General features: G+C 36.0%; 1 protein-coding gene across 1 annotated transcript in view; it reads left to right on the top strand.

Moving 5' to 3' along the window:
• The first annotated feature begins 3165 nt into the window (after positions 1–3165).
• Positions 3166–26724, top strand: part of LOC127849053 (thrombospondin-type laminin G domain and EAR repeat-containing protein-like) — a 40750-nt gene continuing 17191 nt past the window's right edge. Inside the window, exons 1-3 of the mRNA XM_052381776.1 lie at positions 3166–3329; positions 10795–10985; positions 19207–19730. Coding sequence (XP_052237736.1) covers positions 10892–10985; positions 19207–19730 — 618 coding nt within the window. The 5' untranslated portion in view covers positions 3166–3329; positions 10795–10891. The remainder of the gene's footprint in view (positions 3330–10794; positions 10986–19206; positions 19731–26724) is intronic.

Below are 26724 nucleotides of genomic sequence, written 5' to 3'. Positions count from 1 at the left end.
GCAGTCCGCACAGGCTAATCAGGGACGACACTTTCCGCCTAAACTTGATTTTTGCTAAGGTGAGACTTTCTTTAAACATAAAATATCATACAAGCGGAAAGTGTCGTCCCTGATAAGCCTGTGCTGACTGCACAAACTAATCCGGGACGACACTTTACGCAAATGCATTAAACCCCTTTTTCACAGAGCATGGCACATTTTTATTATGTGCGAGGGTGTTTCGAGATGCGCAAAGTCAGTCGGGGGAAGGGCGTTATAGTGTACTGACATCCTAGTATTCAATGGACGATCATTATTTGCTTCTCTGATTTATTGTTTCATTGATACAGTGAGTTGGTCGGTCGGTCAGTCAGTCAGTCAAGGTCATGACCATAAAACAACTTTTTTTTCAGTTTGTAACGACATCATGTATCATGCAAATTTCAAATAATTCACCACAAATGTTCGTCTTGAGAAGGCTGAGTGGCATGTCTACCAACTGCCGATCAATCAATTCATTGATTGATTGATTGATGATTGATTGATTGATTGATTGATTAGGTGGGTTTGGCTTGTTGGTTGGTAGATTATGAGTGGCATGTCTACCAACCGCCGATCAATCAATGCATTGATTGATTGATGATTGATTGATTGATTGGGTTTGGCTGGCTGGTTGGTTGGTTGGTTGGTAGATTAATTTATCGATCGATTGATCGATCCATGCATTTTGTCGGTCATTCGGTAGGTCAGTCGTTTGGTCGGAAATTTGGAACCGAGCACAAATCGTGAAATTGTCGACTGCCACACAAACTGCAACGCGAAGTCGACTGCCACACAAACTGCAACGCGAAGTCGACTGCCACACAAACTGCAACGCGAAGTCGACTGCCACACAAACTGCAACGCGAAGTCGACTGCCACACAAACTGCAACGCGAAGTCGACTGCCACACAAACTGCAACGCGAAGTAATCTCCACCTAAACCTTTGGGCAGATTTTAGCCAAACTTTACAGGAATTATGCACAGGCTAGTCAGGGACGAGACTGTCCGCTTTTATGATAATTTGCGTTCAAAGAATGTCTCTTCTTAGCAAAAATCAAGTTTATGCGGAAAGTGTCGTGTCTGATTAGCCTACGCGGACTGCACAGGCTAATCTGGGACGACACTTTACGCGCATGCATTTAAACCCGTTTTTTCAAAGATCACGGCCCATATTTAAAAAATGAAAACATAAAAAATCGCTGAAACAGCATGGGTCGGCGTTTTTTATTCGGTTTGCAATGTTGTTAACGCATTTATGCGTAGCGTTTAGAAAAAAGGCCTTGGCAAACAGCGTAGACCCAGATGAGACGCCGCTGTCTGCGCTGTTTGCTTAAAGGAATTTCTGTAAGAAATATTCTAAATATATAAATAAGTATACTAGACATCCCTAAATTTGGAAATAAATTGATCCATTTTAGAAGGATGGGAGAGTCCACTAGGCATTAATGAGTTAAGTGGTCCTCTACTAGGCATAATCAAATCATTTTCATGTTGTCAAAACTGCCACATGTCATCTATTGTATATTGTTTGAGTTTTTGTCATCTATGTATAGAAAAACTCTTATATATAACATGCTCTATTTTTTGTTAACCTGTAAACTATAAATACGTATTATCGTGTTGTTTCCTATATATCTGTATAACAATTTCCATAAAATTAATAGCTGCGTGTGGCAAAGTGCATTTATGTATTGATATTATACCAACACTGTTCACTTGTACGTAAAAATTGTGCTGTTTGTCAATAAACTGAAATCATTTTCAGCACAATACACTATAAAGTACATTGTTCAACTCATGCCACATGGCAAAAATTGCCCACGCCCTTGGGTCACTAGATTTATACACACTTGTATAGTAAATAACTTGACGAATCTTCTATGAAATGTCAAGCGACAGGGGTTTGGTCAGGGGTTTGGTCAGGGGTTTGGTCAGGGGTTTGGTGTGTAACACCGTCGAGTGGTCTTCTACTAAGTTTGTTCAGCTCATGACCCTTTTGTTCAAACTGATCACGCTCCAGGGTCACATATATCTGCAGGGTTGATATAAAAAAACATGTATTTATTAAATAACTTTTAAAAATCTGAAATCACAAGGGTCGGGGTAGGGATCAATATTTAGTGTGTATCATCGTCGAGTAGTCCTCTATTTAATTTGTTCGAATCGTGCCACTTGGTTTAAAACTGGCCATGCCACAGTAGCCACATGATTTAGAAAGAATTTTTAGTCATTAACTTAAACAATATTTTTTTAAACAACAAGGGTCAAGGATTTAATATCTGAGGTGTGAAATCGCTGAGTGATTCACTCGTAAGTTTCTACAAATAATTATATACGCAGAAAAGTCAATCATTTCTTTTTGACGAATTAGTCAGTTGTCTACACTGTCTAATGGGTAATCTAGGATTGGCCCTCTCCCTCCCCCCCCCCCTCCCCCCCCCCCCCCCGTATTAAAGGAAAATAAAAGCATACACTTGGGGTCGCTTGAAAGGGCACGTGACTACGCCCCTCCCCTCGGTAAATCCGTCTTCGCACATCTGTTGCAGATATTTAATTAATAATTTAATTAAAACACATGCATTAACGCACTGTATGTTTTCTGCAATTATTGATCAGGCCGTTGTTTTTAAATCTCCAAACCCTTACAAAACCTAAAATATAATATTACCGTAGGAAATACAAACATATTAAGGCCACTGGGTTTTGCGTTTTAGAGTTTAACACTAAGCTCGTTGATGGCTATTAATAAATATCATGAAGTTAAATGTCTGACTTAATAAAATATTTAGTTTGCCCGTCTTGTTCCAAAAGTGTAGGTTCTATTAATTAAACTAGCATAAAGTCACTGTTAGACCTAGCTGCAAATCACTCGTGCCTGTCGGATCAACGGTATCATTTTCGTAGGGCTAAATGACAGATAGGTCCATTTTATTTACAAATGCAAACATCAAACGAACCGAATTCTTAAATTGTTTAATCCTCATGGACAGTGTCATGTGCCGGAGATCACCGTAGATTGACGGAAACAGTCGGAGGCTTTTTTCGGAAATGTCCGATTTAAAACGACCAATCATTCGGTCGAACGGAAATCGGCGAATAGAAACGACTGTTCACGCTCGACGATCACGATATTGTGGGTTTAAAGAGAAATTGCGAATTTCAATTTCGTATAATAGATGTTATATGGTGTTGCAAATAAAGTAAATTCTGTGAATTCCAAATGAGATGGTATATTTATTTCTGTTAAACAATACAAATTACACATTTCATGGATACAATAAATAAATGCGCATTATTGCTTCTAACAGTAAGTAATATTAATTAATTATTTATTTATTTATTTATTTATTTATTTATTTATTTATTTATTTATTTATTTATTTATTTATTTATTTATTTATTTATTTATTTATTTATTATTGTTTGTTCGTTCGTTCGTCGTACACTTGTTCTTTTGTTTGTTGGTTCTTGCGTTCGTACTTTCGTTCGTTCCTTCCTCCGTTCGTGCGTTCGTCCATTTGTTCGTTCCTTTGTTTGTTATGTTTTTACTTATATTTATTCTAATATCACTACCACCACCACCACCACTACTTATTTCTTCTACTACCATTCTGCTACTGCTACTTTTACAACAACAACATTTACCCATTTATGCCTAGTAGACTCTCCCATCCTTCTAAATTGGATCGATTTATTTCCAAAACAATGGATGTCTAGTATATTTATTTCTATATTTAGAATATTTCTTACAGAAATTCCTTTAAGCAAACAGATCAAACCCTGATGAGACGCCGCATTATGCGGCGTCTCATCAGGGTCTGCGCTGCTTGCCAAGGCCTTTATTCTAGACGCTCGGCAAAAATGGGTTAACAAACACAAATACTACTGCTATAACAATTACTACTTTTACTACTACTGCTATTGCCATTTCTACTACTATCACTACTACTTAAGTATACTACTTAAACAAATACTGCTTCCACTACTTCTATTACCACCGCTTCTTTGTTGTTCTGAGATGACTTTGCAAATGATATGGCAATGGGGAAACTTTCACAATTGCTATTAAACATAAATGATGATGACATCAGTTCATGTATTAACTTTAATGTGGTTTAAGTGATTATGATTTTGTGGTAAGCATGTTTTAAATTAGAATAAAATCGGGTGGATTTAATGTTTCTGATAGAATGTAAAAAAATGCAAAATCCCGATCCTTTGAAGTAAAAATATATCTTTTTTAATATCTTGACTTGTTTTATTGCCCTTTATTTAGAGCGGGTAATATAATGTTTAATTCGCAACCTAAAGTAATAAATATGCATTAATTGATAATATAATTGCGACGAAGGTAAAATTTATTGCGAGTAATTTTCAATAAAATAAAGTGATTTTCGACTTTAAGGGTCGACGACTGAAACGGGTGAAGTGTTTAATGGTCGTGGTTTGACTAATACCTTTAGAATAAACGATACACTAGCACCTGTTAAAAAACGATATTTTAAATTGAACAATTTTTGGGAGATCAATGGGGTATGCAAGATTACATCTATAAACAACCCGGTTCTTCGGGCCATTAGCGAAGCTTGCGCCCACGTCGTTAAGAAATATATACGATACATATATATTTGATAACATATTTACCTACAAATGACAAATTATTAGTTTATTTATTGAGTTGTATTTGTATATACATGTATAGACCTGCCAGCAATTGTAAAAAAAGTCCTGCATATTTGAGTCGCGTTCTGAGAAAAGTGGGCATAATGCATGTGCGTAAAGTGTTGTCCCAGATTAGCCTGTGTAGTCTGTGTAATCACTTTCCGCCTTAACTGGATTTTCGTGTAGAAGAGACTCCCATAAAACGAAAAATACCATTAAAGCGTAAAGTGTCGTCCCTGATTAGCCTGTGCGGACGGCATTAAGCCCCGTTTCCCCAGAACGAGGTTCACTTTTTCGGGGGTTATCCAGTTTAAGTTTTTGATCATTATTAATAAAATTGACGAAGCGAAAATAAAAAAATTTGGCAAACCTGCCGGTACCTATCATATTTAAGATGTAAGACGAAACAAATATATTTCTTTTTTTTGGGGGGGGGGGGGAGGGGGGGAGCGGGGGTGTCCTTAAGAGCGGGATTACACAGATCATAAGTTTTAAAAGCATATCTTAAGCATATGCACAAGCGTAAAAAATGTGTTCAGTTCTCTTTAACTGTTTAATTTATTGAGTCGTGTTCTGAGAAAACTGGGCATAATGCATGTGTTTAAAGTGTCGTCCCAGATTAGCCTGTGCAGTCCGCACATGCTAATCAGGGACGGCACTTTCGGCTTTTATGAAATTTTTCGTTGAAATGAAGTTTCTTCTTAGCAAAATTCCAATTAAGGCGGAAAGTGTCGTCCCTGATCAGCCTGTGCGTACTGCACAGGCTAATCTGGGACGGCACTTTCCGCACATGAATTATGCCCAGTTTTCTCAGAGCACGACTCAATTTAATTTTCCCTGATGTGTGTGATTTTGCTTTATCGGGGACTGCAATTTTAATATTGTTGACATCTTGATTAAAATCACTTCGTTCGCGGGTAATCAAAATGGTTCTGTTATTTGACAGGGAATATGTGTCGAAATCACGAAATCAGTATTAAAATGGGCATTTTACAAGTCGATAAAATATTTTGCTTATTAAATAAGTGACTTAATTTCGGTATGTACGAAGTATACCATCAGCACGGAATGTTATTAATCATGGATATGTTTAAGACATAAAGCGCATGCGCAAGATCGAAAGGAAATAAGTAGAATTAGTGTAATGTATTCACCCTATAGTTTGGTTTTATCAATTATATTTCTTTAAAACAAGTTCATCGTTATTTCAAGTTCTGGTATAAGAGCTATTATTCTTCCCATATTTATGACGTATGCGAATGATTCTGATATTTGAAAATATCCATTTAAATAGACCTTTTACATGTTGGCAAATTGATACAATTGAGAAAGATTGTTTAAGATTTGCAAATTTCTAAACCCCATGCTCTTAAATGAACAGTATATGCATCTTTTGACGATTTAAAAACCTGAACATATTAAAGCGTTACAACGCGAATCGATTGAATAATTTTGAAAGTGTTTTGTTGTTATCGCTATATTTTGACATTACGACGGTTGCATATAATATTATAAGGTATAATATAAAGTTCTGACGGTATGAGCACGGATGGCTGAGTGGCACATTTTCTAGTCGTGTACTCTAAGATTCAGTGATTTTAGCCCAGTTGAGGAATGCTTTTTTTCTTTCTTTAATATTATTGCTTTATACTGAAGCTTTTTAGTTCCAATGTTAACATCCATGAATTTAGAGCATTAAATGACATACTTCAATACATGCCAAAATATGTGAAAGGTCCCTTATAACTCAGATCATTCACGCTTTCGCCGCTTCTTGTCAGTCGCATTATGCAAACTCAAAATGTGACAAATTATATTGTTTCTTTGTAGATCATACGTAAACGTAGTGTTAGTCAAAAAAACTCTCCTCATGACTCACCGCAAAAAATCATGTTTTCGGGCGCTCTTAGTTTTCGGACTTCCCTTTTGTTCTACTGATAAACCCTTTTCTGCGCTCGAAATTTCACAAGTGCGCACTTCATTAACAAATTTCAGGTTTTCACGGGCGCAGAAGTCATAGAAAGAAAAAATTGTCCTTCGCAAAGTGAAATATATATCTATATAGGCTCATAGAAATAATCCGGCATGACATTCATCTAGCAACCTCGTCTCGCGCTTCTGCCAGTGGCTCTACTTTACACCCGACATAATAAATATTTATTTAACGCGAATTTTCAACCAGCTAAGCGAAGATCAAAGTACTGGGCGCACGTCGTAACTTCCGTAATACTATAGACACTAATGTAAATACAAGGGCATCTATGTGGCAGCTGATGGATTCAAATGATTTCGGCGAGTGTCCGCCGAAAAGACACTGCATGGGTTAAAAGGAATTCATACGACACGCAAAACTGCATATATATTACAAAATGGAAATTGTGGTGTTTTGTAGCCGGTAGAAGCAAGTTGTATCGAACTCGCGACAGTGATTAGAGACTTCTATGTAACTTTCATTCCGTCTCTGAATAAACAAACAAATATATTCGCAAACAAGGAATACGAGTCTAAGATACATGTATGTAAATCTATTTGACGTTCAAAAGTTAACAAGAAAAGAGCCAAACAAATACGACATTTTTATATAACGTTTTGTTTCTCAAATTACTTGAACCCCAGTATAAGCCTAATACTTTTTGTTACATGCTGCCATAATTATCGTATCTCTTGATATAAGATTTTTACTAGGTACCGGACATCATGCCATTGGGTTCATTTCGTTGGCGTTATCCATTAACCCATTTATGCCTAGCGTCTAGAAAAAAAGCCTTGGCAAACAGCGTAGACTCAGACGAGACGCCGCATGATGCGGCGTCTCATCAGGGTGTACGCTGTTTGATTAAAGGAATTTCTGTAAGAAATATTCTAAATATAGAAATAAATATACTAGACATCCCTAGTTTTGGAAATAAATTGATCCAATTTAGAAGGATGGGAGAGTCCACTAGGCTTAAATGGATTTAAAAAGGTTTATTCAGTCTACATCACTAAATCAATCAAATAACTCGTGTGCCATATAATTTTTACCGCATTCCTCTCATTTACGACACCACCCCGCAAAGTTGACATACATCTGTCTAAAATCACGCGGTCAATCTATTATACCCATCTTTTTTACAACATTTTTAGTTCGGAACCGGTGTTTTATGCCCGTCCTTTGAAAAATCGCATTTAGAACCGGACAGCTATAAACCACGGCGTTATTGTCCGGACAGCGGACTTTGAGATTTACGTTCGTTTAGTGGAACTTTAATCAGATTTTAATCCCGGATACCATTGAGTTTAAATGGACTTGGCGAGTGAGTGATAGCGCATTGTAACAAATGGCTGTCGCTTAATTTGCTGCATTATCAACCCTTTAATTTGCCTGTCACTCTTTACCTACACGGGGAGGTTTACGGGGGTGCCTTATTAAAAAGATTAGGGTAGGATATTAGTGTATTAAAGGGATTTGTTCACATAGGTGTTGTATTTTAACGTAGGCCAGTCGAATGTATCAACTCAAGAAATGAAATTTAATGACTCTTAAACGATATGTTGATAGAAGATTTCCACGGCTTACGGTGCTTACGATCAAGTATATTTTATAAATCATTCTTGTTTGGAAACCTGAGACAAAAATGAGTGAAGATTAAAAATCGACAATATGTGAATATGTCACTTTAAGACCATTGAAATACGTCGCTAAATGTAAAGGAGCAAGCTGTTGTAATGGTATTTGCTGACTGTTGTGAAGTTTGTAATGAAATACTTGGACTATAAGGTGATGCCAAATTTTGTATTTACCACCAAGATTTACACGACTTAATAAATTGGGCCGTGATCTGTGAAAAAGGGGTTTAATGCATGTGCGTTAAGTGCCGTCCCAGATTAGCCTGTGCTGTCCGCACAGGCTAACCAAGGACGACACTTTCCGCTTGTTTGATATTTTTCGTTTCAAGTAAGTCTCTTCTAAGCAGAAATCTATTTTAGACATATTTGCGGACTGCACGGGCTAATCTGGGACGACACTTTACGCACATGCATTATGTCCAGTTTTCTCAGAACACGAATCATATATTTATTATGTTTTCACATTTGCCTTTAAATTAAATTTTGCTTCATTTACTTTACATCCTGGTCAAATGTGCGGTGATGGTTTGCTATCTTTTTTTACTTGTTACTAGTGCTTAACTTGTATATGTTTGTTTGTTTTTCTAATTTCTTATTGTGTTACGTTTTTCAAATATATACATGTATTATTGTTTGTGTAATAGTAGTTTTATGCGCATATCTATTATCATTTTCATGTATTGTGAAATTATTTTAAAATAATGTTCTTTTCGGCCGTTCTAAAAACTAATTGTTTACCATGTAAAGTTTTCACTTCCTGAAAATTGTATCCTTTTTATCGACGTTCCTTTTCTTTGATATTTTTAACGATGTGACTTTTGGTGCTTGTAGAAGCTTTTCTTAAACGACAGAATTTACATGTGAGTGCAATCGTATTTTTATGTGTCTTAAAATGCGAACTTAATCCGACTTGCGTTGTCGCATGGCTTCGGGCTCTCGAACAAATATCGTGACAGCGTTAACGCAATTTATATAAAAGAAACGAAAATTAAAAAAATCGCGGGTAATTGAATACTGTCAAAATATTCGGATAATTAATTTCGGATCCTTAAGAGGATACATATTAAGGTATAAATTTCGAGAGATTTACAGAAAAGTAATTCCTTTTCACCCTAAAGGAATAACCGCATTTGAAAACAGACAAACAAATTGACACGTTCTTTATATGCGAATTAATTGGTTGACTTCGCATGTCGCCTTGTACTATTCACAAAACGACTTTTTGACGTGGGGTTGGGAATACTTTAGTAATAAGATATTAACACAACAATAAATTAAAAATGATCACGCTGTAGACGGGTAGATACAAAATGATAACTAAATTAATACCGCTGCCCAAGGCCTTATTGTTGTACCAATCATAGAAATAGAACCCAAGCAGTATAACAATGGTTATTTTCTGGAAAACATGTAACGGTGTTCTTTATTTACTGTAATAATAATAATAATAATATATATATAAATACGGAATAGAAGCTAAGAGGTTCCGTATTTTTCTTTAATGGACATGGACTTTGAATGCGCTCGATTAAACTGATGCATATACATGTACTTAAGTGCTCATTTGTATTAACCCATTAACACTTAGATACGTATGTTGACGCATTTGTAGTCCATTAGAAAGTTTCATTTAATTAAAGAACTTTCTTTAATACTAGATTCAATTTTTAAAGGCTTTATTTCCATTCTTTATATACTGATGATCAGCAAACAGCATAAAAACCAGAACAGCCTCCGAGTAGAACAGCATAAAATCTGTTCAGATTTTATGCTGTTTGCACACAGCCAATTTTCAGGCTGCTTCTGTCAGTGTGGATAAGGGTTAATGCATTGTTTTCATTGAGCAATTATCATTATTCGTTAGTATCATTATAATAAGGGCAATGTCAGGTAAACGTGTCCGAGCTTTACATTTTTTAACTCGCTGAGTCATAAAAATGCTGTAACAAAACGATACATAATCAAAGCTATGCAACCAGCCACGTAATGTGGAGCGCTTTGAAAACAAAAAGTTAGCTCGAGCGATTAACTACCATCTTTTGTGCGGTTACACATCACCATTGTCCATACAAAGTCAATTAGGAACAGATTAGCAAAGAGACAGTGACTAATGGGTCTTTGATTGTTCTTAAACATCTTCGTGATCTAAAATGCTGAGTTTCCTTTAGCTCTAACGCATCCCCTTGTTTTAAGGTTTGACCCCAGTTTTCATCGGTATTGGCTGTCTTATTATTTTAAGTATTGACTAATGTAGTACAGTTGGATGATATTGTGAACTTTACAGTATCTATTAAAATCACTGAAAAATCGACCTTTATCAGAGCTGTGCTTTGTCGGAATTAAGAAAATTATCGATTAATAAGTGAAAGAGAAATTAAAATAAAAATCTTTACAGTTATATGATATTTGCAATAATAAACTAAAGATGAAACCATAAAAATGTTTGCCGTGGATTAATAATAAGACAAGTGCATGTTTCTAGAAATTAGATTTATTTCCAGTGAACGCAGATTTGAGAGTGATCAAAAAGACACTTAGTCGGTGCGAGGACAAACGTCACGAGGAATAGCGATGAATGCCCCAACAAGACTGTGAGCTATGGAGGTCGCCATTTTGAAAGTCTACCTCGTTTTCATAATGAGATTAATATTGGAGGAAGTGTCGTCACTGAAAATCCCTACCACGTGTTCAAGTAAGTACATGTACATGATTGCAGAAAATGTGATGGTATGATGTTTACGTGTATTAGCCGAGTTAGTTGCACGGAGTCGCACAAAATATAATTTATTGTATACCTTTCTGGTGTAGTTTTTTTAAATACCAAAACAATTTACGAACGATTTTATGTCCATTTCATTTTTGTCGCTGTATAACTATAATAAACGATAATGTACTAGTTTATCATTCTCATTTTTAGCGGTTTTCAATGAATCTAAAAAACGAGGCACGCTATGCGTAGTTCTGACTGTTCAATAGTGGTTACTACTGTCTGCATAAATATATAGATAATCTTACGAAAACCTTCTATATATATTCATTGAATTTATTACTTGATAAACACACGTAACTCGTATATCAAATATAGAAGCCGGTCGTTTTTCGGATTTGACTTAAAAAGATGTCCGGCTACAACTGTGACATGGAAACAAAAATTACTAGTAGCGAATACGGTTTGCGCATGATTTTAATGATATTTCATTTGCAGAAAAACGTTCGTTATCACGTATTTCACGGTGTTTTGTATTTGAACGTGATTTTAGTTACAGAAAAAAACTTTATTATTTTTTTTTCGTGCGCAAGGTACGAACATACATCTTATATACCAACTCGACTGACTCGGTATACGTCACTCTCAATGTTGCGTGTATAACAAGCATACGATTAATAATTAACAAAAATCGTTATCATTTGACCATTTGCTATGCTCTTTTAAGTATTTTGGTATAGGTCTGATGCCTTCAAAGTGGCCTTTTCACGATTAGGTAGAATTTAAACAATGCTTCACATTCGAATTTTTCGTTGTAGATATGATATTTGTGAGTAAATAGTAATGCTGAACATTTACCATGCCCTAAAATATCTATTATATGCATCTTTTGACGATTTAAAAACCTGAAAATTTAATCACAAACTTTAAAACGTGCCAAAATCTGTGAAAATGCCCCTTTAAGAGGCGATTAATGAAAAGCTTGTGTTTTGTTTTTTAATTATTTGTCGACGGGAACTTTAACCCATTTATGCCTAGCGTCTAAAAACGGCCTTGCCAAACAGCGTAGACTCAGATGAGACGCCGCATGATGCGGCGTCTTATCAGGGTCTGCGCTATTTGCTTAAAGGAATTTTTGTAAGAAATATGCTAAATAGAAATAAATATACCAGACATCCCTAATTTTGGAAATAAATTGATCCAATTTAGAAGGATGGGAGAGTCCTCTAGGCATAAATAGGTTAAACAGAACGGGTCCTGTAAAATCGCACACACGGGCAATTCCATACAGCACTGAGCGTATATCAAATAGTTACATACCAATTGTTTGGAATTCAAATACTAGCGTAAACGATAGGACGCTAGGTAAACACGCGGTTTGCTACGTTTAAATGCAACGTTTCAACAAATATTACGTCACACGTGTTACGTGCAAATAATTATTACGTCACACAAATGGTGGCAGAATACTGCTAATACGTGGACTTGTATGTAAGCTCACGAACCAAAACAAAAAACGGTTTAGTACATTTTATTTTGCTAAGACCAGGGCTTAGAATCAATTAAGCCAATACCTTAAGAGATACTTAAGTTAATATTGCAAATTAAATGTTCTCTGTGAGAACCAATGATTTCTTATTTAATCAAAATAAAATTTAAACGAACTTAATTCCAAAGCTTATCGGATTAACTAATATTTAAGCGATTATTCTTTTTTTTAATAAATAGCATCAGACCATAACATCTATAAATATTTAGTGGGCAAAAGATCTACAATGCAGTTCATTAAAAAAAATATATATGTGTATATATTGTTTTTTCTTTTAAGTATTACATTATTTTAACAATAAATACAATATTTTAAATGATCGTACCACTAAAATAATAACACCTTTTAAAGTTAGATTTTTGTTGATGATATTTTACAGATTATAAATGACTATTTAGTAAGATTTTTTTCTTTTAATTTAAAGTGCATTTCGAACCATAAATAAAAAAAATTACTACTTACTTCAAACTATAGATTGACTATCATAGCCGGTTTAAGTAAACAGAAATAGCCACCTGCTAGTCAAAGTTTGTTTGAAATAAATATTTTAATAACGGCAGGTTGAGTTGACATTTGAGTGTGAATTGTTTTACCAATGGTTGTTAAATAAATAACTTATACAGTTTACTTAAAACATTTACAGTTGTACGGTAATTAAGAAATTTGAATATAAACACATACATGTTTGTATTAACAAACTAGTGTATAAAACTGTATACACGTATACAAATTTCGTTACGGTTGCATTCGAACATGAACATAATATTACAATAGAACGCAATGAAAACAAAAGATATCGACATCGATTGAAATTCAATTTTGAAAATGTTTGGCAAAGCGGAAACAGTTGTTTCGATAAACATTACTTCTTCTTACATATTTTTACACAAGACACATTGAACTTGTTAGTTTTCGTCGTAATTTCTTTAATATCTGTGTAATTAATGCATAGTTTTTCGATAGATTTGTTAGTGCACCGTAGCCATACAAAGTAAAAAGTAGTTTCTGCGAATTCTACTCACGAAAGCACGTTACTTCCGCGCAACGTTTATTTGCTGTCTGTTCTTGATGTTACCGTTTCGTTATACACAGTTGTTGCTTATGACCATTTCTTACCTCCATTCGTATTATCAAACCTCACTTTGGCCTTGACCTATATTTTGAGAATTCGGTTTGGCTATTCTTGATGTACATTTTTGATTTAAGGCGCAGGACCGAGAGTAGATCAAACGCAACAACTGCAAAAATCATTTCTAAAGGTCGTCTAATGGATATGTTCACACATTTACGAAATGACCATTTTTCCACTGTTTATCACAATGTCAAAAATGTAAACAAAATCTGGGAGCAAAATACCACTAATGACGTAGACTCGTGCTGAAAATACAGCTTCGTTTACGAATTAACCGTACTGGAAATTGCTAAAATTATAAAGCATTGCAAACGCAAAACGAATAAAGAATTCGGAATAATTCTTTTGTTTTCGTTAAATTTTGTTAAAACACGGGGATGAAGTATAAAATGACTTCTAACATTCATCAGACTTGCCTCTAAATCGAGCTGTTACGTTACCATTCACAATCAGCGCTTTCGAACATAAACACCATTAAACGTTTTTCTAAAAAAACGACATATTTTTCACTGAAATAATCGGCATTTGCTTTCTTAAGAACTGTTGCCAGTGTGTAATGGAATCAATAAATTTCGTTGTACAGGGGCTTCACACTGTTATATTTAAATAGATGTGGGATTTTGTTCCTGCTTCACACGGCAACACTGTTAATTTTTATACCAGTGACATTTGCTTTACTTTGAAATTTTTATTGTCTGTTAACAATGTTCACCTGATATATGGCGATTTTAATTTATCGATTTTCAATTGTATTTTATATAACAATGTAATTGGAGTAAATGTTCAAATACTAGCTTCGCATTTGTTTTCCCATATAAAATGTATCGACTCATTTATGCGAGACGAATTGCTTCGAACTTCATGAAATTAATTGTGTTCAAACGTCTTATTATCTTTAGATGTTTTGTACGAAAACACAAGGGGCGATGCATAATGGGTGAAAATACAACAGCAACAAAACATTTCCTTTATGTTATTGTATTAGAATGACATGGAGAAATTAAAACAGCACAAATTCACAAGCTTTGATAAAAAACTACGTTTTATTTGTTGATGTCTTTTGGGAGCATTTATTGCGTAATTGTCTCTTTGACAAAAAATAAAAAATACGCCATGCTTTTTGACTTGTGGATTGATCTTTAATGATGTCATTTTCTTGTGCTTTACCACTTGAACGTCCGTGTTGTTGGATTTGTGTGATTATTTTGCGAATTTTAACCATCGTTATTTCTATTACCGGTATGTGCGTGATAATGGGGCAGAAGCAAAATGTTCTAACTTGGCACCTCTTAGTTCATTCAAAGAAATCGAAGAAATGAACCTCGCTATGTAAAAAGTGGGCTTAATGCATGTGCGGAAAGTGTCGTCCCAGATAAGCCTGTGCAATCCGCACAGGCTAATCAGGAACGACACTTTCCGCTTTGCATTCAGCCCCTTTTTCCACGAACGCGGCTCATATGTCTCAGTTTGAGGATAGGATTTTTGCTAAGAAGAGACTTTCTTTAAATGAAAAATATCATAAAAGCGGAAAGTCTCCTCCCTGATTAGCCTGTGCGGACTGCACGGGCTAATCTGGGACGACATCTCACGCACATGCATTAAAACCCCTTTTCACAGACCATGGCCAAATTGTATGATCTTTTTTTTCACTAATCATATATCAGATATGTGAAGAATATGATCGCTTTCTTCAAACGTGTGAAAAATATGTGGTAATATTTTTCTCCAATATCAGCCCTTTTCTTCGCAACGTATCAAACGTAAGTGATTGCAAGTCGTGTTCACAAGGGAATCATACACGTGATACCCACACGTACGTATCATGTTGGATAAATAAAGTTGTTGATACGTACATATGCGGCAATGTGATTATATTCTTCACCCGTGTTTGACAATACCGGTATGTTTGTTAAACTTGTACACTGAAAAGCTGAGGAGAGGTGTAAATATATGAAAAATACGGTTCTTATGAACTTAAAGAGTATTTCGTCACTGAAGGGAAAACTGGGCTTAATGCATGTGCGTAAAGTGACGTCCCAGATATGCCTGTGCAGTCCGCACAGGCTCAGAGCCACGTCCTGAGCCTCGGAAAATGGCGTCGATGAAAAGCATGTGAGGGGTGCACAGGCTAATGTAAAACGACACTTTACGGACATGATTTAAGCCCAGTCCGCGAGGTCCTTCGAACGTGTCGATACTCTATCAATATGTAAACTATTTGTTTTTCACTAATCATGTTGTTCAAACTCTTTGAAAGTTAAAATATCATTTTCCACGAAGTGATACTTAACTGGGTTCAAATAAGAAAATAATAAATTCGCGTTGAAGAACAACACATGTTCAATAGTTTGTTCACATATTTGTACCCATTTATGTCCAGCGTCTAGAGAAAAAGCCATGGCAAACAGCGTAGACTCAGATTAGACGCCGCATAAAGCGGCGTCTTATCAGGGTCTGCGCTGTTTGCTTAAAGGAATTTCTGTAAGAAATATTCTAAATATAGAAATAAATATGCATTGTACTAGACATCCCTAATTTTGGAAATAAATTTATCCAATTTAGAAGGGTGGGAGAGTCCACTAGGCATAAATGGGTTAAAAAGTACGTTAAAAAATACGGTTCTTAGAAACGTGGGCTACCGACACTATATCATTATGTCACTGAATGGGAAAACTGGGCTTAATACATATTTGCGTAAATTAACGTCCCAGATAAGCGTGTGCAGTCCGGACAGGCTAATCAGGGACGACACTTTCCGCGTTTTCGGTAATTTTTCGTTAAAAGGAAGTCTCTACTTAGCGAAAATCTTGTCATAGCGGAAAGTGTCGTCCCTGAATAGCCTGTGCATTAAGCACAGTTTTCCCAGAACGAGGCTCATACAATTGCGAGTCTGCAGGGAGGTTGTAATAAATTCAAGATCACAATGTGCAAATCTGTCACAGCGGATACAAAACCCATATGTTTCATTCAAATCGTAAATGACCCTTGCTAAAGATGTATTTTAATAATACATTCGACAGGTCGGTAGTCTGGGCTGAATTCACCAACCGAAAAAATGACAAATTTTTCCCACCTATGAAATGTCACCGATCAATGCGGACTTTATTCATTGAAATGTAATAAACCAGATTAAAATACATAAAATGTATACTTTCGACATCGCCGTCTCCTGATCTAGTATTCATAATGCGTATGTAATGGGTTTCATATCGAAAGAAAATCTGCGTTTATTAATGAACATGTTGCAACGTTTCGCGTTTTAAGATTGTACAAACCCGTGCAGTAGATTTATTGAAAAAAAGGTTTACCATTGTACATAATTATGTTCACGTACTTACAGGCTGTTTTTTATGTTCACCATAATTCTTTGTCCATTTTTTAGATGAATGCATTATTTTTTTAACACAGGAATCACGCTCTCTTTTTTTTCATGGCGAATAATATAAATTTGCCCGTGTCCGTTCGTTCGTCGATTTTTTGTGTCGCGCGTAATGGGGCTTTCTAGTTTGCCCAATACATTATAAAAATACAAATACACTTATATAGCGAAAAAATATTTTTCAATATTCAATTGCACTGTACACAGTCCTATAACTAAAAAAAACTCATTTATCAAAGAAAACGCAGAATAAATGCGTTTTAAGTTTAGATCTAAATGAAAAAAAAAGACTTAAAATAAATAAACGCCCGCGCATTTTTTTTTTATTTGCACGCAAGTGCATTTTATTGCGAATTATTTATAAGTGTGCCTTTTTGAAAATTCCCCAGTAGATATTGTCTAATATACAATGTTGAACATCTTTCCATAAAATCAAATAAACTTGAAAAGTCTTGGCATACAATACAACGTTATCAATACTACTTCAGTTTTGTCTTCGTTGCACGAATACACTTTTTAAATATATATGAACACATGTTGTTGTTCTATGAAAATACAGGAAATTACTACTATATTAACTTATTAAGGTTTCTTATTGGGTAAGCATTGGACAGTATACGGTTTGTTTATTCCCAGGGTGCAGGATCAACGGGGTTTTCAGGGGCTGGACAGAATGTAAACACACCGTTAAGAACATTATTTTTGCAAGTATATCAAGTTTTTGAAATACATTTTCAAAAGTCGATAGTGCAGTTTTTACTTGCAGTTTTTGCCGATATCTTCAGGTTTGATAATGAATAATTTAATACGTCTGAGATCGTAGCCAATACTTCACCGTGAAAAATGAATGCTGTTCACATCAAATGTTTGGCTAAGAACACAGTCTTATTAATTAAAATAATTCTCATGTTTTTCACATTGCCATTAGCAGCATAAAAACTGTCTTTAATGTATAAGTTGAAAATTATGAGAAAAATGTTTATTTTTTTTTGAAAAAAGCACCCCTTTACAGGTGTGTTTACATCCATTTAAGTTCATTTGTAAGCCCCACACAGTCACGTGATCTTGCACCCTGTTCCCAGTACAGATATTTATGTCTGACATTATGTCAAATTTGTTATGGGTCAGAAAATTTTTGTTGAGGTGTCCGAGATGTTTTCTTAACAGCGTAACTGATCATGTGACCAGCATGCATAAGTTATGAAAACTACGTCGTGCTTCCGAATCTGACCGAAGCCTATCTCGCGTTTTACGTCGTGCTTCCGAATCTGACCGAAGCCTATCTCGCGTTCTACGTCGTGCTTCCGAATCTGACCGAAGCCTATCTCGCGTTCTATGTCGTGCTTCCGAATCTGACCGAAGCCTATCTCGCGTTCGCTCGGAAATGTTCGGATATCGTGGTGGATTAACATGGAATATATTGTCGCACAAAAATAAAAACAAGCTATTTGTATATCGTTAAACATATGTTACCATACCACATCTAGCGTTGAAAATTTGGCTATTGCTATAAGAAACACTGAATTTGTATTGGTTAACTTTATTTCACGAAATATTTTGCGAAATCTGTTTCATCGCCGTTTGTCTCATGAAGACACTTCTTGTTACACTATTGGAGTAATAGCACCTTTTTTAAAATAACATTTGGAATTGTGTCGCATGTAACGAGGGCGGAATTATTAATACTAGTGTGATTGAAGTATATAATAATATTTATCATCATGTCAATTTGTGAAGCTGAGAATTATGTTGTAAATTTTCGACATTTATGAAGCTGTAATAAATGTGCATTAACATTTTACACTTCTGAGAAGAAAAGGTTTAAGTGCATCACTTGTCAATCGCTATGATTTGATTAAATAATTTGGCTTCATTCCATTAAAACTACTTGCACTAACACTATAAACATAGGAAAATCGCTCAAAAGATGTCTGTGCCGTGTGATAAAGCTTATACATAAATATTCATACAATTGACAAAACATGTTTCACAGCCTAGAACAAAAACAAACACGATTTGTTTAAAACATGTCGTTTCTTGTACACCTTTTGTCATTTTATAAAATTTTAAATGATTGCGTTAACAAGTTTTGTTGTTGTTCCCGAACGATTGAACGCTACGTGTAAACAAATAAATGTTTTTTCAGATAAAGGGCCGGTGAACCTTATAGACGAGGCGTTTCCGAGAATCGGCCAACTTCCGGAGGGGGTCAGCGTCGTCTATGACGTTAAAAGTCACGTGCACGCGCTCCAGTTTTTACCAAACACCAAAGATATACAAATACCCACAAGAAAAATATTCCAGCAGTGCCAGTATTTTCCGGAGGAGTTTTCCGTATTCTTCATTATGAAACACGTCCAAATGACGAAACACAAACAGTGCTTACTATCAATTGCGCATGCGCAGAAAACTCAACTCTCCGTGTGCATATCAAGGAAGAAAATTGTGTTCACTTTCGACAATAAGCGGACTCGTTTCCGAAGCTCCGTTCTGACGTTCAATCAGTGGCACACGGTGGGCTTTAGCGTCACCGGAAGTCACGTGACCATGACGACGGACTGTTTGAACATCCGGAAGCACAAACTAAAGCGCGCGTTTCCGAGTTTCCTCGAAGTGGAGAACTCGGTGATCAACATCGGCGGATGTAACTCTTGTGAAAGTGCTTTCCAGGTGAGGCGTTGAACAAGCTTTGAAGACCCGGTCCCCAATTTCTCAACAAAACTTTAAGACGCAGTCCCCAATTTCTCAACAAAACTTAAAAGCCCATTAACACTCATAATCAACGAATATATCCTATAGCAATAGCCAAAATGTCAACGCTAGATGTGGTCTGGTAACGAAGATTTTATGAGGTACAAACTACTCGTTTTTATTTTGAGTGTGGCAGTATATTCCATGTGAATTTCCCGCGACGATATTCGAGCATTTACGAGCGAACGCTAAATCTATGTTACCATACCACATCTGGCTTTGAAATTTTAACCGTTGCTATAAGGAACACTGATTTTTTATGGGTTAACTTTATTTTACAAAATACTTTACGAAATATTGGTTGATTTTGTGTATTTATGTGGCTTTAAGTAAGTTTAAAGAATGGCTTTAGGCGCTTTTATTATTGAGTCGTGTTCTGAGAAAATTGGGCTTAATGCATGTGCGTAAAGTGTCATCCCATATTAGCCTGCTCAGTCCACACAGGCTAATCAGGGACGACACTTTCCGGCTAAACTTGATTTTCGGTAAGGAGGATCTTCCTTGAAACTAAGAATACCATAAAAGCGGAAAGTGTCGTCCCTGATTAGCCTGAGCGGTCTGCACGGGCTAATCTGGGACGACACTTTACGCACATGCATTAAGCCCAGTTTTCTCAGGACGCGACTCAATTGATTGGTAATACAGCTTAAAGAAGGCTGATAGTATTGTAAAAAAAAACTGCTGATTTAACATTTTATTAGCATTTAAGCTTGTAATATTTTACAATAACTTGTTTTAACATTCTAACTGCAATATCAAAAAGTGAGCTTAAGACAAGTCGAGAAATTGAGGATTGGGCGGGATGCTTAATACTAGGCATAACGTTTAAACCCTTTGCATGCTGGGTAATTTGTCATCTGCTAAAATGTCGTCTGCTGAATTTCTAAAATTAGCATTTTCTTCGATTTTTTTCAAAGAATACTATCAGAATAGCAAACAGTTTGGATCCAGATGAGACGCCACGTTCTGTGGCGTCTCATCTGGATCCAAACTGTTTGCAAAGGCCTTCAAAATTCGGTTCCAGCACTGTAAGGGTTAATACCATTTTACCAAAATGATTAACACGGATTGTTTTCTCATTTGAAAATATTTTACCACGTAACTCGCCTATCTGCCACATTTATCTAGATGTAAGTTCTCGATTACATTCACTTAATTTACAAATATATACATTTTCGAAATGCTCATAAAAACGACTGTAGCCAATTTAAAGCGACTTTATTGTATCTCAATAACACAATTTTTACGATCTTATTTAGAACGCTTTATAAGTTGATGTGTATGACTATTTTAAAACACTTTTAATTTAACCCATTTATGCCTAGCGTCTAGAAAAAAAGGCCTTGCAGCGTCTCATCAGGGTCTGCGCTGTTTGCTTGAAGGAATTTCTGTAAGAAATATTCTAAATATAGAAATAAATATACTAGACATCCCTAATTTTGGAAATAAATTGATCAAATTTAGAAGGACGGGAGGGTCCACCAGGAATAAATGGGTTAATTTATCAGGGTAAGTCGACCAATAAACAACCGATGGACTGTTCTAAATGGTATGAATTATGTTTAATCCCAAAACGTCAGAGCGATAAACCGTTGTTTATTGGACAATAATACTGTTTGATTTTTTTTAACGGTGTGTATTTGCTGATTTAAGGTTATATTACACTAATTCCATTTCCCATAGGGTCCCATTATAAAACTGCCAACTTTCAAAGCATTTTTCTTGTATCTCCTTTATATCAAATTTTGCAAGTCCGGTATCATTTTAAAGATAAATCTGTCCTCTTTCAATAAATGCAATCAAAAATATATGGTCTCGCAACTTCTAAGAAAGTAAAATTCGCCTAAAGGCAAGCACCCTCGGAAAACAGAGTTTCGAAAGTGAAATTTCGACAAAAGCCCCGTACTTCAATAAACGCACCCCAAACAGTCATCTTTCAACGTAATCCCCAATGAAATGCGCCAAAATGTTGCAGACACACACAGGATGCAGGAAATAATCACAAAAAGCATGGGTGCGATCGCTAAATCGCTTTTAATACCGAAGAGAAAAGGAACTCTTTAGAAATAGGCACTACTTTCGAATGGACCACGGAGGGATACAAAATGATTTAGTGTAATTTAACCTTATTATTTAAATAATTTCATCAATTGAAGGAGATTTTAATAATTTAAATATTGAAGAAAGCTCTGGTATTTCACTGAAATATCATACGACGTTGTTAAAACGTAGCTTTGATTATGGCTTAATTTGAGTCGCGTTCTGAGAAAACTGGGCAAAATGCATGTGCGTAAAGTGTCATCCAAGATTAGCCTGTGCAGTCTGCACAAATGAACAAAAACGCCCTTTTCAACGAATGAATCTCGAAGCTTGCTTCAGTAATAGAAAATTTTATTTTTAGGATGTTGCGAAAACATCGCTTTAATAATGTAATTTCATAAATAATACGTTTTCCAACATCAAATTTTTCGAAATATCCAGACAACCTCGTGAATTAACAAATGTGTTCACAAATTAATGAAGCATATACAAATACTGATGACTTCATCTTAAAAAATCGTAACCCTATTTCAACAACTTTATATAAAAAATGCTGAAGATTTTAACAGTTTAAATGTCAGGTTGAGATTTAGTTAAACTAATATAATGTTTCATCAGTAGCATTATATACTAGTGATTTTAATGTCCCCCAATCTATACTGTCTGTTTGTTGGTTTGTTGGTTTGTTTGCGTTAAACTTTAACATTGGCCATAACTTTTGTAATATTGAAGATAGCAACTTAATATTTTGCATGCATGTGCATCACATGGATCTGCACATTTTGAGTGATGAAAGGTCAAGGTCATCCTTCAAGGTCAAAGGTCAAATATATGGGGGGGGGGGGACATAGTGTTTCACAAACACCCCTTGTTTGTTAATGAAATACCCAGCTTTAATATATAGGAATGGCATATGATTGTCAGTAATTAAAGATGGATTCATTTTGTATCTTCCCGTTGAGTTTGTTAAAGGGAAATATTATACATGAAATTGTTTTATTTTATTATACATGTAACCAGTCGGTCGTTATCTACTGTTGAACGTTGAGTCAATGAGCCTTGTTCTGAGAAAACAGGGCTTAATGCATGTGCGTAAAGTGTCATCCCAGATTAGCCCGTGCAGTCCGCACAGGCTAATCAGGGACAACACTTTCGCCTAAACTTGATTTTCGGTAAAGAAGTTCCTCTAAACTAAAAATACCATAAACGCGGAAAGTGTCGTCCCTAATTAGCCTGTATGGACTGCACAGGCTTATCTGGGACGACCCTTTACGCACATGCATTAAGCCCAATTTTCTCAGAACAAGACACAAATGATTGCCTTATCAAAAATAATTATAAAACAAATCATCGATGTATTTTTTTAGTGGATCGGGTAGCTTGGATGAAATATTATTATTGGGTCGCCTTATTGTTCACATTCTGTTTTGAATGTTCCGGCTTCACTTAGAGAGATGGTGAACATCACAGGTCGCCGTGGTGTAATAGGTATGGTGTCCGCATAGCGACCGGGAGGCCACGGGTTCGAACCTTAAAGACACCAAGTACTGGTTCTAGCCCAGGAAACGGACTCGAGCGCGTTTCAATAAGCGTAAGGCTTTCGATGCAATCGAGCTAAAATAGATTATTTTAAACTAAACATCTCGGGATTAGTATTTGTTGAAAGCTAAAGGATTAACGGGTTTTGGGCACACAGGATGATTCTATTCTATACATTCTACGGATGAGAATATTCCTCCATTAGGGATCGAAGTTTTGATTGTCTGATTGAACATGGTTCTTTTTGCGTTTTTGTCAATTACTAGTTTCTGACCGCGTGTGACTGCCAATAAAAAAGGCGAATGTCTTACAAAGCGTGGGCCAACGACTCGCGCCAAAACTGTAGCGTTTTGGTGGTGTCTTATTGTTTTGTGCTCCAGAGTGTTTCCCTTCTACAAGGTTACACTATACTTATTATTTGGAGGTATACACTTTAAAAAAATTGCTTTAGTGAAAGACATTTTTTTAAATAAAGACATTCGTTATTGTATTCTTTTCTCGACCTGCATGTAGGGAAAGCATTGATGTTGACTTATAAATCACGGTTATGTTTTAAGATTTTAAACTCCGGCGGCAAACTTGCGTGAGGGCGGGTTACACTCAACTTAAGTAGCCACAAAATAAACAACGTTAAAAGACAGTGCACTTTAATACATGTCGAGTTATTTCTAACATACCATACGACATACCTACCTTTTTTCATTTCTTTAATGCATTAATCTTAAAATGTTCGTTTTTAAATAAAAGAAACATGTATATTTTGGGAGTCCCTATTTGTAAAATGGTGACTTAATTTGTTCGACTACAGTTGAATGTGTTACATTAAAATACATACCGGTATGCATTGGAATACGTATATTGTGACCACAACGAATCTCACTACTTTCTCCATGTTTTCTTCGCGGATATGGGTGTGACAGTGTGTGATTTATGACCCACTGTTCGCAAGTTCGCGGTGTGCAATTATCGTCACTAATTGGCCATCTTCGTCGTTAATCTACCCATATATCGTTTCACGAGCGAACGTTCTTCAAAGCCCCGGCGCAAAGAAGCCTCTTTGGCCCATACTTCTTCAAGACACCCTCGTCTAATAGCTTGTACTTCTATTAAATTTTGAATACCTCAAAACAATGCGGACATAGAAAAAAACACGACGCGTTTGTCATCCACACCTTAGCGTTCGCGTGGATCCTTCCGTATCTGACATACGAATCTCTGGATTTAAAAGAATTCGATAATTTTTCACCGTTTTCAAACATGCTTTCGGGTGAGGAGGTCAAAGTGAACTTGATTTCGCTATTAATTATCAGTCAATTGATACCAGTGTTTGTTTTTTAACGCGCCGAAAGACTGCAAATCGAAACAATCACCCTTTCTCTTAGATTTTAGAGGTAAACTCTCATCGTTTTGTTAGTATTAAAGCGGACGTTTATATGCGGTCCGTGCTCTGTAAAAAGTGGGTTTAATGCATGCGCGTAAAGTGTCGCCCTAGATTAGCCTGTGCAGTCCGAGCAGGCTTATCAGAGACGACACTTTCCGCCTTTACTGGAAGTTTGCTAAGAAGAGACTTTCTTTAAACGAAAAATATCATTAAAGGGAAAAGTGTCGTCCCTGATTAGACTAATATGGGACAACACTTAACGCGCATGCATTGAACCCCCTTTTCAAAGAGCACGGCCCATATATATATATATTTTAACACATTTATGCCTAGCGTCCTGAAAAGAGGACATTGCAAACAGCGTAGACCCAGATGAGACGCCGCATAATGCGGCGTCTCATCTGGGTCTGCGCTGTTTGCTTAAAAGGACTTTCTTTATGAAATATTCTAAATATAGAAATAAATATACTTGACATCCCTAATTTTGGAAATACATTGATCCAATTTAGAAGGATGGGAGAGTCCACTAGGCATAAATGGGTTAATCCGATCATCGTCATGAACGCGCCTTCATTCAAAAACGTGTATTTACTTACCCCATTTGAATGCATCCTTTGTATTCCAGTAGAACCTATACAAAATATATCATTTTCGATCATTTATGGGAAGTTACATTTGATTATAAAGTTATTTCCGGTTCATTTTAAGACTCTAATAATATCGTCAAAATGAAAGCACACGTACATTTTTTTTGTAATATTCGTTACAGTTGTGTTAATTGATCCTTTACTTATTAAATGTTTCCATAACATTTTTGTTAGATATCAATCGCCTATAAAACAGGTGCCGAACATTTATGATGAGTATTTTTGTAAATTTCTGCGTTCGGGTTTATTCTCTCAGTTAGTTAACCCATTTATGCCTAGTGGACTCTCCCATCCTTCTAAATTGGATCAATTTATTTCCAAAATTAGGGATGTCTTGTATATTTATTTCTATATTTAGAATATTTCTTACAGAAATTCCTTTAAGCAAAAGGGCAGACCCTGATGAGACGCCGCATGATGCTGCGTCTCATCTGGGTCTACGCTGTTTGCCAAGGCCAGTTTTCTATACGCTAGGCATAAATGGGTAAATATTTTTCTTTGTATGCCCCCATGAACATGCAGGCGTTAAGCATTGCACTTGTCCGTCCGTATGTCTATACGTCCGTACTTTCCGAACTCGTGTTTTCAACTCCTCTTTAACTGCTGGGGCTCGATGGGTCATTGTCGGCTCGGGACTACTTACATGTACCCGGGTACTCTTAAGTATACTTACAGGTACCCCGGGTACAGTAAATCTACTTAAACGTACCCGGTCGATATTAGACTTTACCCGAGGTGTATTCCCGCCCAAAATCTGATGTCGTAAAACGCGCCATTGGTTACCGTAATACGATAATGTTTATCTTAAACACACTTCTTTAAAAAGAACTGCATCAACATGCTTTTTGAGTATGATTTTTGATTATAAAGTGGCCATTTAACAGAAAATTGACATAAATGTGAACATAATTAATTTTTAAAAAAGCCGACAACGCCCGATTTTGCCTTAATATTCCCGTTTCAGTATATTTATCGTACCCGGGGTACGTGTTGGTAGTACCCGAGCCGACAATGACCAATCGAGCACTACTGGGTAGATCTCGCTCTTGCTTTTACACGTGCAAATAGCTCCATTGGCGTAAAAAGGTGCCATGTGCCATTCAATTTCAATTGCACATGGAACCTTTTTGCAGCAAGGGGGCGAAATGATCAAGGAAATACATTTTTTATTCTTGGCGAGCAGTATTTTTTGTGCTTTTTTTTTAAAAATCTGACATTCTTTTGAGTATCTATGTCATTTTTGTTACATTAGCATTTTACTGTAAACACGTCTCTTGTATATGATCGTTAAGAAAGGGATTTTGTC

The sequence above is a fragment of the Dreissena polymorpha genome, chromosome 10, assembly GCF_020536995.1.
Source record: "Dreissena polymorpha isolate Duluth1 chromosome 10, UMN_Dpol_1.0, whole genome shotgun sequence".
Classification (NCBI taxonomy): Eukaryota; Metazoa; Mollusca; class Bivalvia; order Myida; family Dreissenidae; genus Dreissena; species Dreissena polymorpha.
Note: the sequence above shows the minus strand (reverse complement) of the source record. Positions and strands in the feature narration are given on the sequence as shown.